Below are 15,183 nucleotides of genomic sequence, written 5' to 3'. Positions count from 1 at the left end.
TGTTAGCGGTTGAGTTTATGTGAGACGCGCAGAAATATAGTTTCTATTCTTTTCGACATTCAGCACAGACTCAACCACTTCGTCAAGTTACCACATGCGCGCTTTTCCCTCTTTTTTGTATAACGGGGGTCCTCACTGAAATGTGGCACCGGCACCTTGCAACTTAGTGTGAGCAATTTGGCGAGACAGCCGCAGCAGTCAAGGTCAGCACGCACTGGGGCATTTCTTTGAAATGAAATTGAATTTCTTCGTGTCGGCTTGTGTTAGCTCAAATGATATTAACATCACATATATGATGAAGAATGAACACATATTTGTCCTGTACAGTGGCTGGGCTAGTGTACTCTGCTTCTGACCCGAAAGTCGTGGGTTCAATAACAGCCATAGAGTTCGCATTCCGAGGTAGATGAAATACTAGAGGCTCGTGCACTGTCGGATGCCAGTGTACGTTAATGAACACCAGAAGGTCAAACTTTTAGGATCTCTCCACTGCTGTGTCTGCCGTAATGATATTGTGGTTTTGGAGCGTAAAACGCCGGATATAAGTTCTCACATATATTTAAACCTTCTTTTTCTTTTGTTACATTCTGTATTGTTCCTCGGTGAATTTGAACTGCCTGGCATGAAGGTGACAAACGTACTTTTATTTGTCCTCTTTATGCAGTAGACAGCCAAGGAGAAAACACACTAGGCTCTGCGGAAGAAAACCAGATTATGTGAGCAATTTTTTGTTGTTTCTTATCTGCTACTCCTAGCTCTTGTTATTTGAAATCGTTACCTTGGTTATTTGACTGTTAGTTCCAGCAGGACTAGACCCTTTCTACAAGCGTACCTTGATATGAGAAGCAGTTTTGGAAGAAGAACAAAGTTTATAAAGGTTATTTATTAGCAAATATGGCGACTCTTCAAGAGAAAGTTTGTCTATGGGGTTGCCGCCGTGGTTACAACAACGTCCCATGTTCAGTGACATAGTGTCGCACTGAAGAATTAATGAATGTGATCACAACAAACTCGTATGTTATATAAAGCATGGGCTATCAGATCTCTCCTTAAGGGTAGAATCTTCCTTAAACTCTACGGAACGCTGGCGTAAGAGAATACGGCGGCTCCAGAGACTTAAGAAGTTTTCGAGCTGTTTGCCGTTCTAATGAGGAGTAAGCGGTGAGGGCACCGCACGTATACCAGCCATCTACTGAGGTCTGTGGAAATTGTGCTCACGACGGCACCCTTCTAAAATCGAAGTTCGCAAGCGCTTCCCCGCTAACGCTGCTCCCCTCCTTCCTGCAGTTGCCCCTGTCGACCCTTATTGCTGCGTCACCCAACTAAAGACGGCCACGCCATTTTCCATGGTGGGCCTCGCCAGTGGTTTAGGCTGATTTTTTTTGTTTGGAAGCTGGAGGGGAATTTATTTGTTTAGTCATTTTTTTATCTGTATACACTGGCGAGAAAAAAAATGTGGGGAAAGAGATCCGCGACCCCTTGGCTACGCCACTGGGCCTCGGATGTGGGGCGATCCTATCACTTGCACCTTGCGTGCGACGGGGCTGGCTATTGTGTGCATTTGCCAAGCCCGTCGGCAGCGGTCATAAGTTTTTACTCCTACGTATAAAGTACAAGGTAATGCGTTATCTTACCGATTTGAAGTCGGCACGAAAAATAACAGCGGTGGCAAGAACCCTTCAAGGGTGTCCACATTATGGCGATCGCCAAAGCAGCATGTGAACGCGTCGTCTTTTCGTGCGCTTCCGAAGCAGGGTTTAATTAGTGTGAAGAGGCTAATGTTAGCACATAAAGTGTGTACCTCCTCCCGTGGTCACTCTGTCGAGCAGTCAGTGACCTGTAATGTTTGTAACCCACCAGGTCCTTAATGCATCCGCCTAATGATTCGATCGCGGAAGACATGAGGTGTAGCCATTTAGCCGAGTAGTTTTCTAACTATTCATTATTTTTTTGTTTAATACTTGCTTCTAGATTACAAAGTAACTTAAGGTAATTTAAACTTACCCATATATACTCCTATTCAAGAGTTTCTGTTGAGTTGTAAAATTACATATATAATTTGCAGTTACTTTCAGTTCAGTCCTTATAGCTGTAATAAATACGATGTACCTTCTAGTTACACCTAAATACACTGTCCTACTTTACCTAATGTTCCGTTTCTTCTATGAAGTCGTAGAATTTGTTAACTTCCCGTCTTTTCAAAGCCGATGGTCACTTTTCCTGTTATATGCGGCCTATGAGATACTGGCTCTAAACGCGGTGCGAGAATTCACCATACTGCTACATAATTTTGCGGGGGCTGCAAGCACCGGTTGATCTCATCGCTTCGAGCGATTGCCCTCGTAGCATCTCCTCTAGAAATGAACATATTGTTACTTTAGTAATAACTAAATAATTATTTATTTACAGCTTGGTTCAATCGTTCAGAACTGCAGCTCACTCTGCCTCGTAAAACGAATAGCAATTCATTGTGATTCGTTACTTTTTCTATAGCGCTGTTCCTCACGCTAGTACTACGAACGACTGATATACATAGGCATTGAGTGAGATGTTTTCATGCATACCTTGGTACACAGGTGAAGCTATTGTTCTTGTTAGCTTAACTCCGTGAATGTTCATGCAAAAGCAGATAACACTACAGACCTCTTTTTGTGAGGCTGGCCACCCACATGAACGACTCACGCAAACAACAAGCCTTATGGTAGGCTGCCTAGGGAGCAATTGACCCTGAGTTATTATCAGTCATCGTGTATACAGGGTGTCTCATGCAGGTGACGCGTGGAGCTCTCGCTAGCAATCCGCTGACCCAAGAGGGCTATCCTCATCTGTTTTTTTTTTTCATTTTCTTGATATTTGCATTCATTTACTGCCCAATCATGACTGGGCTGAAACATTCTTTTTTGTTCTCGTGGGCCATCCTATCGGCCACCATATGTTGATACATGGCCGTGAAAATATTTACTTAGCTTCCAAAGTTTGGTCACTTAGAAGACCCGCAATAATATGTTGCTATTGGGATCCTCACATGACGCCTCTTAAGAAATGACCTATTTCTACGAAAAACGACTTCTTTATTTGGCAACGTTAGCTCACATTAGCAGGTTATCCCTCTCCTCCACTTCGCTCTGGCCGTCAGGTGAGTGAGGGCTTTGTGGGAGTCACTTTTCGTGACCCGTTTTTAAACTGAGTTGGAGACCTCTGTTGTATATATGAAGAGAAGCAGCGGCGTAAACAAATAGTACGTCCACACACCGAAAACTTTGTGGGCAACGGATGGCTTGGGAATCAATCATATTTCTATTGTGGGCATTTAGTATGCCAATCCTCTTCATCTGTACATTATCATCATTATCATGTGTTGCTCATGCATCATCATCGTTGTCACGTAGCATCATCATCTTGGTTCGTTTATCTCAGCTGTCGGCTGGCGGTTCCTCGGGCCTAATAAAGGTCTTCCAAACCAAGACTCCATACGTGGTGGAGCGTGCTGTTGGATCCCCCGCCATCCTCTCGACCACTCTACCCCCTGGAGCTACGTTCAGGTCGCCGCTTGGGCCAGGTGTCCGGAAATATGTCGCACCAAGAAGAGGTCGGTGCTGCAGCCGTTCCCACTCCGCCACCGCGTGCCGCGCCTTTTCACGTCATTAACAGCCTCCAGCGTGAGCCCCATCCCTTCGCTGGTATGCGCGGGGAAGATGTGGAGGAATGGCTGGACGATTTCGAACGGGTCGGCACTGCTAACCGGTGGGATAACACCTACAAACTCGCTTACGTGTCATTCTACCTCACGGGTGTCGCGAAGACGTGGTTCCTCAACCACTTCATGGACATCCCCGACTGTTCAGCCTTCAAAGATCAGCTTCGCCATGTCTTTGGCACACCGGCTGTCCGTTCAGCTCTCGCAAAGAAAGCTCTTGCGACTCGGAAACAGCACATCGGGAAGTCGTATACATCCTACATCGAGGATGTCCTTTCACTTTGCCGACGGGTTGACACCCCAATGACAGAGTCAGACAAGGTACGCCAGCTTCTTAAGGGCATTGGACCCGTCGCATTCAATGCCCTTGCAATCCAGAATCCGGCTACCGTTGCTGACGTTGCGACAACCTGTCAGCGCCTCGAAGAACTTGAGTCGATGCGCCTACAACCGGACAGTGACGCGGCCCGTATTACGACTGATCCAAACCTACGAGAAACGATAAGGGTGATAATACGCGAATAATTAGAATCAATGGGATTCACACTACCTTCAGTATGTACCATTCAGCCTTCTTCAACGTCATTGCGGGATGTCATTAGGGAGGAGCTTACGTCCATGACCCATATGGCCCACCTGCAGCCCACATTCGATCGTACTCTCCCATCGTTCTCGCATGCCGTCGCCGCACCATCAGGCACCGTCAGCTCGACGTCGCCACCACAAACGTACGCGTCGGTTGCTGCCGCACCTCCCAGAAGCTTTCCCACGAGCTTTGCATCACCACCGCCTGAGCCATCATCTGTCCCTCTCACTGCTCTCTCTCCCGGTGCATCTAACACAAGCTACCACCCTCCTTATCGATCGACTCGCCCTACGTGCTATTATTGCGGCTATCGTGGTCACATTTCACGCTTTTGCCGCAAGCGCCAGCAAGATGAGCGCCGAGGGTACGACATACGCCAACGAGACTATATCGCAGGAGCCTTGTACCAGGGCCGGCGTTATTCGTCACCGCCGCGTCGGTCTCCATCTCCGCCAGCATCCGGTGAACTGCGCAGTAGTCTTCGATCAACCAGACGCCGTTCACCATCGCCCTACCGTCGCTCCTCTTCTCCTCTTCAGCCTGCTTCCCTCGCTTCTGATCGGCGTCCGGAAAACTGAGCAATGCAGTTTTTGGAGGACAAACTGCATTCCTACACAGTACTCCAATTCCTCCAGCGCGCCCTTACAATATGATTGCAGTCTCAGTTGAGGGAGTAGACGTTGATGCTTTGGTGGACACTGGGGCTGGGTTTGCTATTATTCGTGCTGATTTGTGTACCCGTCTTCGAAAAGTCACGACGCCTTATGATGGACCAACACTGGTTACAGCCCAGGGAACGATGATTCGCCCTTCCGCTCTCTGTACTGCCCGTGTGCTAATCGACGACATTCTTCATCACATACAATTCGCTGTGCTATCCCCGTGCTCCCACGAACTCATTTTAGGCTGGGACTTTCTTTCGTCTGCTTCCGCGGCTATTTGTTGTGCACAACGTGTCGTCCATCTTACTGACACAGACCACTTGCTTAGTGACGAAACCTACAGGCCACTTCGACTCATCGCTGCTGTAGACATCGAGTTACCCCCGAACGAACATCAATTAGTCACAGTTTTGTCCAACGACGTCGACTCTGGTGACATTTTGGTTACTCCATCGCCCCGTTGCCTTAATAAAGGCATAGCTCTCGCATCAGGTGTGGCTCGCTTCAACGATGGATCAGCTGTCCTCGCTGCTACGAACACCACACCAGATAAAATTTTACTGCCGCGGGGCACTACTGTCGCCTGCGTTGCCGATCTGGAGCCTGTGTGCGTCGTGCCTCTTACCCCAGCCTCCTCTAAAGGCCATCCTGGAGATCATGCTGCTTCCTCGGCCTTTACAGCAGCCATCAACAAGGACTTGACAGACTCACAGAAGCAGCAGCTGCTTGATTTGTTGCAAAAGCATGCAAACTCTTTTGACGTTCATTCATCCAGCCTGGGTCAGACAACTGCTACAGCACATCGTATTCAGACCGACGGAACATCCATTGTGCATCGTCGTCCGTACCGCGTCTCCCTAGCCGAACTAAAAATCATTGAGGAAAACGTAGACGATATGCTGCAACGGGAGATAATCCGACCCTCAACCAGTCCTTGGTCGTCTTCAGTGGTTCTGGTGCGTAAAAAAGACGGTTCCGTACGATTTTGCGTCGATTACCGAGCACTCAATAAGATCACTAGGAAGGACGTATACCCCATGCCACGTATCGACGACGCCCTCGATTCTTTACAAGGTGCTGAATTCTTTTCAAGCCTCGACTTGCGTTCCGGCTATTGGCAAATCCCCATGCACGAAGAGGACAAAGGAAAAACTGCGTTTGCAACCCCGGACGGCCTATACGAATTCAATGTTATGCCGTTTGGTCTATGCAATGCGCCCGCAACTTTTGAGCGCTTGATTGACACCGTACTGCGTGGCCTGAAATGAAAGACTTGCCTATGTTACCTCGATGACATTGTTGTATTTTCATCGAGGTTTCCTCAACATCTGCAACGCTTGGACGAGGTCCTGACTTGCCTTGCGGGCGCTGGTCTTCAAATTAACACCAAGAAGTGCCATTTCGCCAGCATATCTATCAAGGTCCTCGGTCATGTTGTGAGCAAGGACGGAATTCGTCCAGACCCTGAGAAAACTGCTGCGGTGCTTCGATTCCCTCGCCCTGACAAGCCGAAAGATTTGCGAAGTTTCCTTGGTCTCGCCTCTTACTTTCGGCGATTCATACAAAACTTTGCCTCCATAGCCGCACCACTACATAAGCTACTTGCTTCTGGTACGCCCTTTCAGTGGTCTCAGGAATGTGAATCGGCTTTCGACAAATTGAAGAGTGCCCTCACGACCAATCCTGTACTTTCTCACATTCACGATGGTGCACCGACCTTCCTCCATACAGACGCTAGCGGCCACGGTTTAGGAGCCGTGCTCCTCCAGCGCGACAACTCTTCGCGAGAGCGAGTCGTTGCGTACGCCAGCCGCGTCATCTCCGCAGCCGAGAGGAACTACACGATCACCGAGAAGGAGTGCCTCGCCATCGTTTGGTCAGTACAGAAATTTCGTCCCTATCTTCATGGCCGCCATTTCACCATCGTGACCGACCACCATGCTTTATGTTGGCTTTCGACACTCAAGAACTTGTCGGGACGCCTCGGCCGCTGGATTCTACGCCTACAAGAATATGATTTTGACATCGTATACAAGTGTGGCAGAAAGCATAGCGACGCCGATGCTCTCTCTCGCTGCCCACTACCAGCGGCTCCCCTCAGCGTTTCCGCAATCACTTTGCACAACACGCCCTCGGAGACCACGTCTACGGCGGTTTCCTCTCTCGCCTCTATGGACCAGCTGCCTTCGGACGACCCGCACGATTTTTCTTCTCGACAGCTGGCTGACCCATACTGTCGACGTATTATAGGCTACCTCACTGGCAGTTCCCGTCCACCTAATGCGAGGCTCCGTCGCCAACTCTCGCAGTTTAAGCTGGACAACTCGGTGCTGTACCACAAAATTTACCATCCTGACGGTCAGCGCTGGGTCCCCGTTCTACCCCGATCGCTTCGGTCCGAAGTCCTCAGAGCACTTCATGACCATCCGACAGCAGGTCACCTTGGTTATCACAAAACCTACGATCGCCTTCGAAGTCGGTTTTATTGGCCAGGTATTACCACTAGTGTAGCTCGGTACGTTGGGTCCTGCACTACCTGTCAATCTAGAAAACTACCCACATCTGCTCCAGCCGGTACACTACAGCCTCTTCCGTGCCCAGCCACACCCTTCGAAGTTGTAGGCATCGATCTTTATGGCCCCCTTCCAGTCAGTGCTGCTGGAAACCGATGGATAGTAACAGCCGTTGACCATTTGACGCGCTACGCCGAGACGGCATCCGTCACTACCGGTTCAGCTTCGGAAATTGCCGATTTCATCCTCCGAGCCATTATACTGCGTCATGGTGCTCCACGTGTATTGCTCAGTGACCGTGGAAGGGCCTTCCTTTCACAACTAGTGAACGAACTTCTTCGCGCTTCTGGCACAACTCACAAGACTGCCTCTAGTTATCATCCTCAAACTAACGGCCTCACTGAACGATTTCACCGCACTCTTTCTGGCATGATCGCCGCCTACATTCAACCAGACCACAAGAACTGGGATGTAGTCCTACCATTCGTCACTTTCGCCTACAATACGGCTATTCAGCGGACAACCGGCTACTCACCATTTTACCTAGTTTATGGACGCTCCCCTACTTCTCTCCTGGACGTCTCTTTCTTTACCTGCCATGTGAATTCATCTCCATCCTCTTCAGAGGAATACATTTTACGGCTCGCAGAGAGCCGCCAGCGTGCTCGTATAAACACTGAAGCCCGACAGCAAGACAGAAAGCTGGTTCATGATGAATCCCATCGTGCTGTATCCTTTCAACCTGGAGACGAAGTGCTTCTTTTGACGCCTATTCGCACACCTGGTTTGTGCGACAAATTCCAGCCACGGTTTATCGGGCCGTACACAGTTCTTGAAAAAACTTCACCAGTGAATTATCGCGTGACGCCACTTGTAGCCCCAGCTGATCGCCGTTATCGAACTACTGAGGTCGTCCATGTCTCCCGTATGAAGCCCTTCATGCGACGTACTTTGTCCCCTTGACTTGCCGCGGCCAGGCTGGCCGCTTTCACGTGGGGGGCATTAGTGTGGGCATTTAGTATGCCAATCCCCTTCATCTGTACATTATCATCATTATCATGTGTTGCTCATGCATCATCATCGTTGTCACGTAGCATCATCATCTTGGTTCGTTTATCTCAGCTGTCGGCTGGCGGTTCCTCGGGCCTAATAAAGGTCTTCGAAACCAAGACTCCAAAAAACCAAGATGACTGATTCGTGCGCGTTTCGCACGAATCAGTCATCCTTTGTTTATTTCAGCTTGTCCAAATGGCTTGAAGTCGGCTCTTCGAGTTATAAATTCACTGTGTCATGTCAGGTGCACATCATAAACGGAATAAGTAATGCAAGCGTCTCCAAATAAAATCACGAGAGACACCCACTAACGAGTTATCCAGTGACATTGCTTGGATCGCAAGTACGCCGCGAACCTGCGTGTCCGCGGCATTCTCTGTGCGTAATATATTGTGAAAATGTTCAGTGTGCTATATTATACGTTACCCACTCCTGCTTATGGCTTCACTCTGAAGCCAGCAGAAATCCTGTAAATAAATAAATAAATAAATAAATAAATAAATAAATAAATAAATAATGCCGACGACTTCATTCGTAACTCATGGATACCTTCAGATTTTACGCCGAAGCTTTCTTGATTTCTAAGTCATTACGTCAAATTACGGAGTTGCAGAAACACCGTAGGCATTTGTGCTACCCCGCCGCGGTGCCGTTGCGGTTACGAAGCTCGGCTGCAGTCCCGTAGGTCACGGGTTCAATCCCCCCAGCAGTGGTCGCATTTTGAAGGAGGCAATATGCTAGAGGCCCATGTACTGTTCGATTTCAGCGTACCTCACTCAACACCAGATTCCTCAAATTTATGGAGCCTTCCACTACGTCAATCCTCATAATGATATCCTGGTTTTAATGCACTGAAGCCTAAATATTGCAACACTTCAATTTGTGCAACTACGTACACGCATAGGCGTGTGCGGCAGTAACGCTTATTCACTTGTTTAGGAAGGAGGCGAAATATAACAGCTAACAACCTAGGACGGTAGTACCCAAACACGTCTAGAACTTTTCATAGAAATCGCTACCCACGAAAGATCACGGTGATTCATCTGTCAAACATTCCCTCGCTCCTCGACCGTTTTAGGAGGCTTCATATCTTGTGAAACCACCTATCTTCTCCTTATCTTTGGAATGTGTCTTATACGATGTGTAGGTACCTCTTTTTTGACGACAAGCGGTATTTATGCCATTACAAAGCATATCCGATCGATTGCTTTATCTGAATAGCCCACCGCCACCAGCACCACGAAGGCGACGCGTCCGATGCCTGCTACCGATGCTCTTGGCTATGTTTGTGGTGCTCGTGGGTGTCGTCTCCACGCCTGTGGTCGTCTTCGTTCTCGACGGAAAAGGTAGGGAGTCCGTAAAATCGTCAAGGACGCAAATTAGTTTTTTTTGTGGGGTCCTACAGCGCTCACAGAGTGTTTATGCTTGAAAGAAAGCACTTCGATTTGCGATGGTATCCTGGTATTCGCAACTTAAGTTGTCGCTGAAACACTGAAGTGCTTCTTTTTGAAGTTCACAGCTTTTTAGCTTGCAACTAAAACACACCTATTGAAAGCCACGAAGTGATATTCTTTGAAACTGATTTATTATGGGGCACTCAAGAAACGGGGCCGTTCAATAAGCATTCAACGAAACACCAATCATGTCAGGCAGTCCAGAAAGGCTGGAAAGCTAGTCTAGTAGGTGTCCATGTTTGAAATTCATGTGTATAATATTATAAGAACAATAGCCTACCCCTGACGTGTGCTTTACCTTGGTGTTAGCGAATGTTCAGAGAAATAAAAAAAACCACTAACAGGTGAAAAATATGGACTGTAAACCAAGGAGGTTGCCACCTAGGTCACTTTATCTGAAAACATCTCATTAAAAGATTAAGATTGTTAGCATTGTGGGTGCAAGGCGCGGTAGTTCCCGTTCATCTTCAAGTTTGTCGAATCGATGACATGTGTCATTATCACGAATTTATCAGGACCCTTATGTTACGCAATGTATATTTGCAGTTGTGTTGATGCCTAATATTTCTCATTATTTCGGGCCAGGCGAACTACCATTCTTCGGCAAGAAGAACGAGACCACGGTGGCTGAGCTTAGCTTGGCCGCCATCACGCAAAGCGCTACGCCGAAAGCATCCGGTGCGGCAGGCTCTCCTATGGACGGACCCCAAGACGGAATCGTCGCATTGACAACGCTTTGGCGTCCGAAGTCCTCGCACACATCTCCCGCCGGCTCGGCAGCTGGGTCTAGATACCACGCTGCACCGCGCCACAAGCCCGACTCCAATCGTGAACGCGTCTACGCGCCCACTGCAGAAGGCGCAGCAAGCAAGACGACAATGGAACCCACGGCAGAGGTGCAGGCTCTTAGCGAGCAAGTCATTGTCGTTCCCAAGGGCGGAGTCATGAGCAAGCTGCGAGCCGCCGGGTCTGCAGACGCTGCTGCCGCGAACGCACTTCGTAAAGGACGCCGCTCAAAGTCTTCCAAATCCGCAATGAACAAGTCAGAGCACAGAAATGAGCGCAGCATTTCGTCTACAAAAGCCGCAGAGAACCACGCATCTAAGCCCGTGGGTGCCAAACACAGCGACACCGTGAGCGTCAACGACCAGCAAGTCATTGCGAGCACTCCAGCAAATGACAGCGTTACTACCCAACATGGGTTGAATAATCTAGCGTCATTAGCCACTCAGGATAGCCGTAGGGAACCCGCCCACTCCATAAACGACCGCCATAACCGTGCAGTGCGCAATAAAGCTTATCGCCGCAAGCGCGGCAAAAAGACAGCTACGAAGGGTGTCCCTTCCAGGAAGCACTCGACCACGCATGACTCTTCGCTTCATTCATACACCAGTCACAAACGGCCTCACAGAAGCACTAGCTCAAGAGAACCACGTGGTCGCAACGTTCAATTATCTGACACACTTATATCTCTTGAACTTCGACGCAAGCGCTCAACGAAAACGCCAGGCAGCGAAGACGAAGAGGTAGATTCTACCCCACCCACTCATAGCCGCACCTGGCCATCCACATTCTCCAGCCAAAATGAAGTCACCTCGTCGTTGCCTAATACGGCAACGGAGGGTACATATGAAAAATTTTCAAGCGTTGGTAGCTCTGGCAGACATGACAGTAGCCTAGAATTGGTGAACTTGAGTACCATTACTGTAGGCATGGTAGTTTCGGCAGAAGGCCATGGGTTTACTTATGTACCAAGCTACGATTACAGCATATCGTCAATTTCCGCAGCGAACTCTACATACGAATCTGCTCGCAGAGCCATACATACTTTTTCGGACAATATGCAGGACATGTCACCGCAGAGTACGGATGAATCAAAACGCGAGAACACGCAGGTTGGCGGTGGTTATGAACATTCTACTGTCCGTGGCGGTAGCGATGCGGAAAATTCCACGCAAAATGGGAGTGCTGCAAGCGGAATAAAAGAAATAGAGCGAGGCGCCAGTGGGGTTGTAGGGCTGAACACCAAAACAAGTAGAGTTTCCACAGTCGCAGTTGAGACATTCGAAGCGCAGAACCGGAAATTGCTCGAAGGTCTGCAGACAGAGATGACGGCTGAGCGGATCTCCGCAGACGACTGGTGGCCCTCCCTGCTGGGTTATGATGCGCTAATCAATAAGGAGTCTGCGGCCTCTGCTAACGACACAGTCTCTGTCGAGGAGAAAAAATATATTGACTTCACGAATGAACGTCATGAAGACGATGACATTGATCCTACTGATGGCAAATCAGACTTCAGGACAGCTAACTCCGACCATGAGTTGGATCACAGATTGAGGGAAGTGAGCAAAACGTCTTCGCTTTCGTCGGAAACTCCAAACTTTGTATCAAGCGTAACATCTGAGCTGCGCTCCTCGAGTATGACAGAAGGCTATACTACTGAATCACAAGCGCAATCGTACACCGAATCCTTGCCGAAAGAGAAAAATTTAGTTTATCATCAAAGCACAGTTGAGAGCAGCGTGGTTGCAATTGGTAAGACTAACAAAAATGAAATCATGACAGTTTCACCTCCTCAACTCGAAGTGCGCAAAATTATTACAAGCACTGACGCACCTGAGGCAGAACTCACAGCTTCCACCGCTACTTTTATTTATGCTTCGGAAAATGGTAATTTAGTTGACGCTATGTCAAAAACCCCACAAAAGCCGGTTGAAAACACTTTAGAGGATGGTGACGCCAGCCTCGTCCAATTGGAAGTCAACTTCGCGTCACGCAGGAAGGAAACAAACAAGACTAAAGCAGCTACGGCTGATGTGGTGCCTCCATTCCAAACAATTTTTGAGAAATCTAGTAGAAAGCCTTCGACGGAATCAACTCAACAGAACCAGGGATACGCAAGCCATTCATCTCCTTCGATAATATGGTCGAGTAGACGCAAAATGCGGCCTGTCTCAGAGGATAAAGAGGCCGCACATCCGATACTAGTTCACGTCATTACGTCTACGTCAAGTGCGACAAACGATACCCTGGACATTAGTCTTGCGGGGGGTAATACCGCTGGCCTAGCTCAGACGACAGCACTTAATGCCGAAAACGATGACGAAGATGACGACGAAGAGAGTGATGACGAGACAAGAGCGTCTACAACGTCGCAAACAAAAACAAGTTTGAATGCGTTGACGCCTCGTACAGGGTTAAATCGTACAGTGACTACCACTGAGACGAGAAAAAGCAGCACACGAAAACCCGCCGCTCCCGTAATGGGGAAGCGGACATCTATATTTAATGTATTTCAAACCACCCACCTTAATTTGACATTCCGCACCTCTGACGCGACTAAGCGCATTAAAGTCAATGCTATTTCGCGCCTCAGTGTGACGAACAAGGCTGGAGGCATATTCCCTATAGGTAGCGTGATGACTCTGATGCCTAATCAGTCATTTGACGCATCGAAAAATCCTGACACCATGAATAACTCTACCCGAGTGGCCGGCACAGATTTGAAGAGCGATAAAAAGCTCAATAACGCAACGCTTACTGCCCCGACTCAACGTCCTTCGAGTATCAGATTACCTGCCGTACCTTCTCAAAGCATTGCGATGCGCGAAAGTACAACAACGACGGCCACTCCCCGCAGCCGTAAAGGTGACGAAAATAATTCGTCTGTTAAAGTTAACGATAACGGTTCTATGTGGCGCCGAATTTTTCCACCGCAGAACGCTTCGTCGTTAGTGACGAAGATGACCGCACCGCCAGACTCGGGCGCCGGTGTGGAGAACTACTATGACGACAGCAGGAATGAGACGTCGTCTTCTGGAAGCGGCGAGGTGGACGACAGCCACGGTGAGCCCAAGACACGGAACCGCCGAATTTTCGGCGAGATACGCATCACTAGCAAGTCGAGCAAAAAGCCGGATGTGTTTCAGACCGAGTACTACTACGACGATACGCCGTCACGCAAGAGGGAGGAGCCGACGACGGATGACATTACGGAACCGGGTTACGAGAGCATTCCCGCGCAGGAGGCCATTGATGACCTCTTCTCCTGAAAGACGCGGTATGCAAAAATCAAAACATAATTACGAAGCTGCTGCTTGTTTACGAACGGTTGCTGTATACAGTATTATTTGGGACCCTGAAACAGACAAACACACAAAAAAGAGTGGTGCGCGTGTTCGCTACGAAGATAAAGTGATGCATACTATGCTACTGCTTTAACACCGAATACGCGCAACTATAACACGGACATTCACCAGAACTTAGAAGGTGCTGTGCTTCAGCAAATAACTATATTCGTGGTTATGTTGATGCTATGTATCAGCAAACAAGCATATGTGAAAATACATTGCGGGAAATAATCTGTACTTCTTTATTCCTGCTGGCTTCAGCATTCGTGCCGAGTCAAACAGGTAGTGTTTGTTATATTACTATGCGCCCACTCAGTATATATTGTAGAAATATGAGTTTTGAATAGCTCCAGTATATGTTATGTAGCTTATAGATCGCACTGAATAGAAGCCGCCATTATCAAGAATTTTTTAATATACGAGGCATTTTACAGTGAACTTCGGCGACTTGGAGCGTATCTATCTATCTATCTGTCTGTTTATCTATCTATCTATCTATCTATCTGTCTATCTATCTATCTATCTATCTATCCATCTATGCATCTATCTATCTATCTATCTATCTATATATGTATCTATCTATCTATCTATTTATCTATCTATTCTATCTCTCTATCTGTCTGCGTCTTTTAGATTTCCGGGCTGTTTCGAAATTGGTATCAATAATAAAGTTGGTGAGGCATAACATGACTGTATGACGAGCGTAAATGACTAGTCATAACATGACTATCATGACATGTACATCACTAATGTCATGATATACATTTTGTGGTCTTGCTATTCTTGCGGTGGTTTCGTTCACATGACCGATTGCAAAACTGGTATGGTATGACATGACTGCATGGCGAACAAATGTAACTGACCCTAACGTAGAAATTATGACACGCCTGTCATGCAAGTCATGACTACACGCCACGCTCATGGTGCGCTCACGGTAATTTTTCTAACTTCAGATATACCAAATTTGGTTTAACGTGACTTTGAGTAGAAGACGAAAGTAAATAACATGCTCAAACATGATAATCATTATATGCGTGTCATGTAAAACATGACTGCATCTATGCTCATAGCGCGATCGCGGCAGTTTT

General features: G+C 47.9%; 1 protein-coding gene across 1 annotated transcript; it reads left to right on the top strand.

Moving 5' to 3' along the window:
* The first annotated feature begins 667 nt into the window (after window positions 1–667).
* Window positions 668–14,326, top strand: LOC142786719 (uncharacterized). Its single transcript, XM_075884358.1, has 3 exons — window positions 668–716; window positions 9,733–9,857; window positions 10,551–14,326. The coding sequence occupies exons 2-3, from the start codon at window positions 9,782–9,784 to the stop codon at window positions 14,015–14,017; spliced, it is 3,543 nt and encodes a 1,180-aa protein (XP_075740473.1). The 5' UTR covers window positions 668–716; window positions 9,733–9,781; the 3' UTR covers window positions 14,018–14,326.
* The last annotated feature ends 857 nt before the right edge of the window (window positions 14,327–15,183 follow it).

Source organism: Rhipicephalus microplus, unplaced genomic scaffold (genome assembly GCF_043290135.1).
Source record: "Rhipicephalus microplus isolate Deutch F79 unplaced genomic scaffold, USDA_Rmic scaffold_28, whole genome shotgun sequence".
In the NCBI taxonomy this organism is placed as follows: Eukaryota; Metazoa; Arthropoda; class Arachnida; order Ixodida; family Ixodidae; genus Rhipicephalus; species Rhipicephalus microplus.
This window is presented reverse-complemented; position numbering and strand designations above follow the sequence as displayed.

Bases quoted from the DNA above. Each gene is read 5' to 3' on its own strand.
- LOC142786719 (XM_075884358.1), top strand. From the start codon at position 9,782: ATGCTCTTGGCTATGTTTGTGGTGCTCGTGGGTGTCGTCTCCACGCCT. The intron at 9,858-10,550 runs GTAGGGAGTCCG...ATTTCGGGCCAG, and splicing joins CTTCGTTCTCGACGGAAAAG to GCGAACTACCATTCTTCGGC.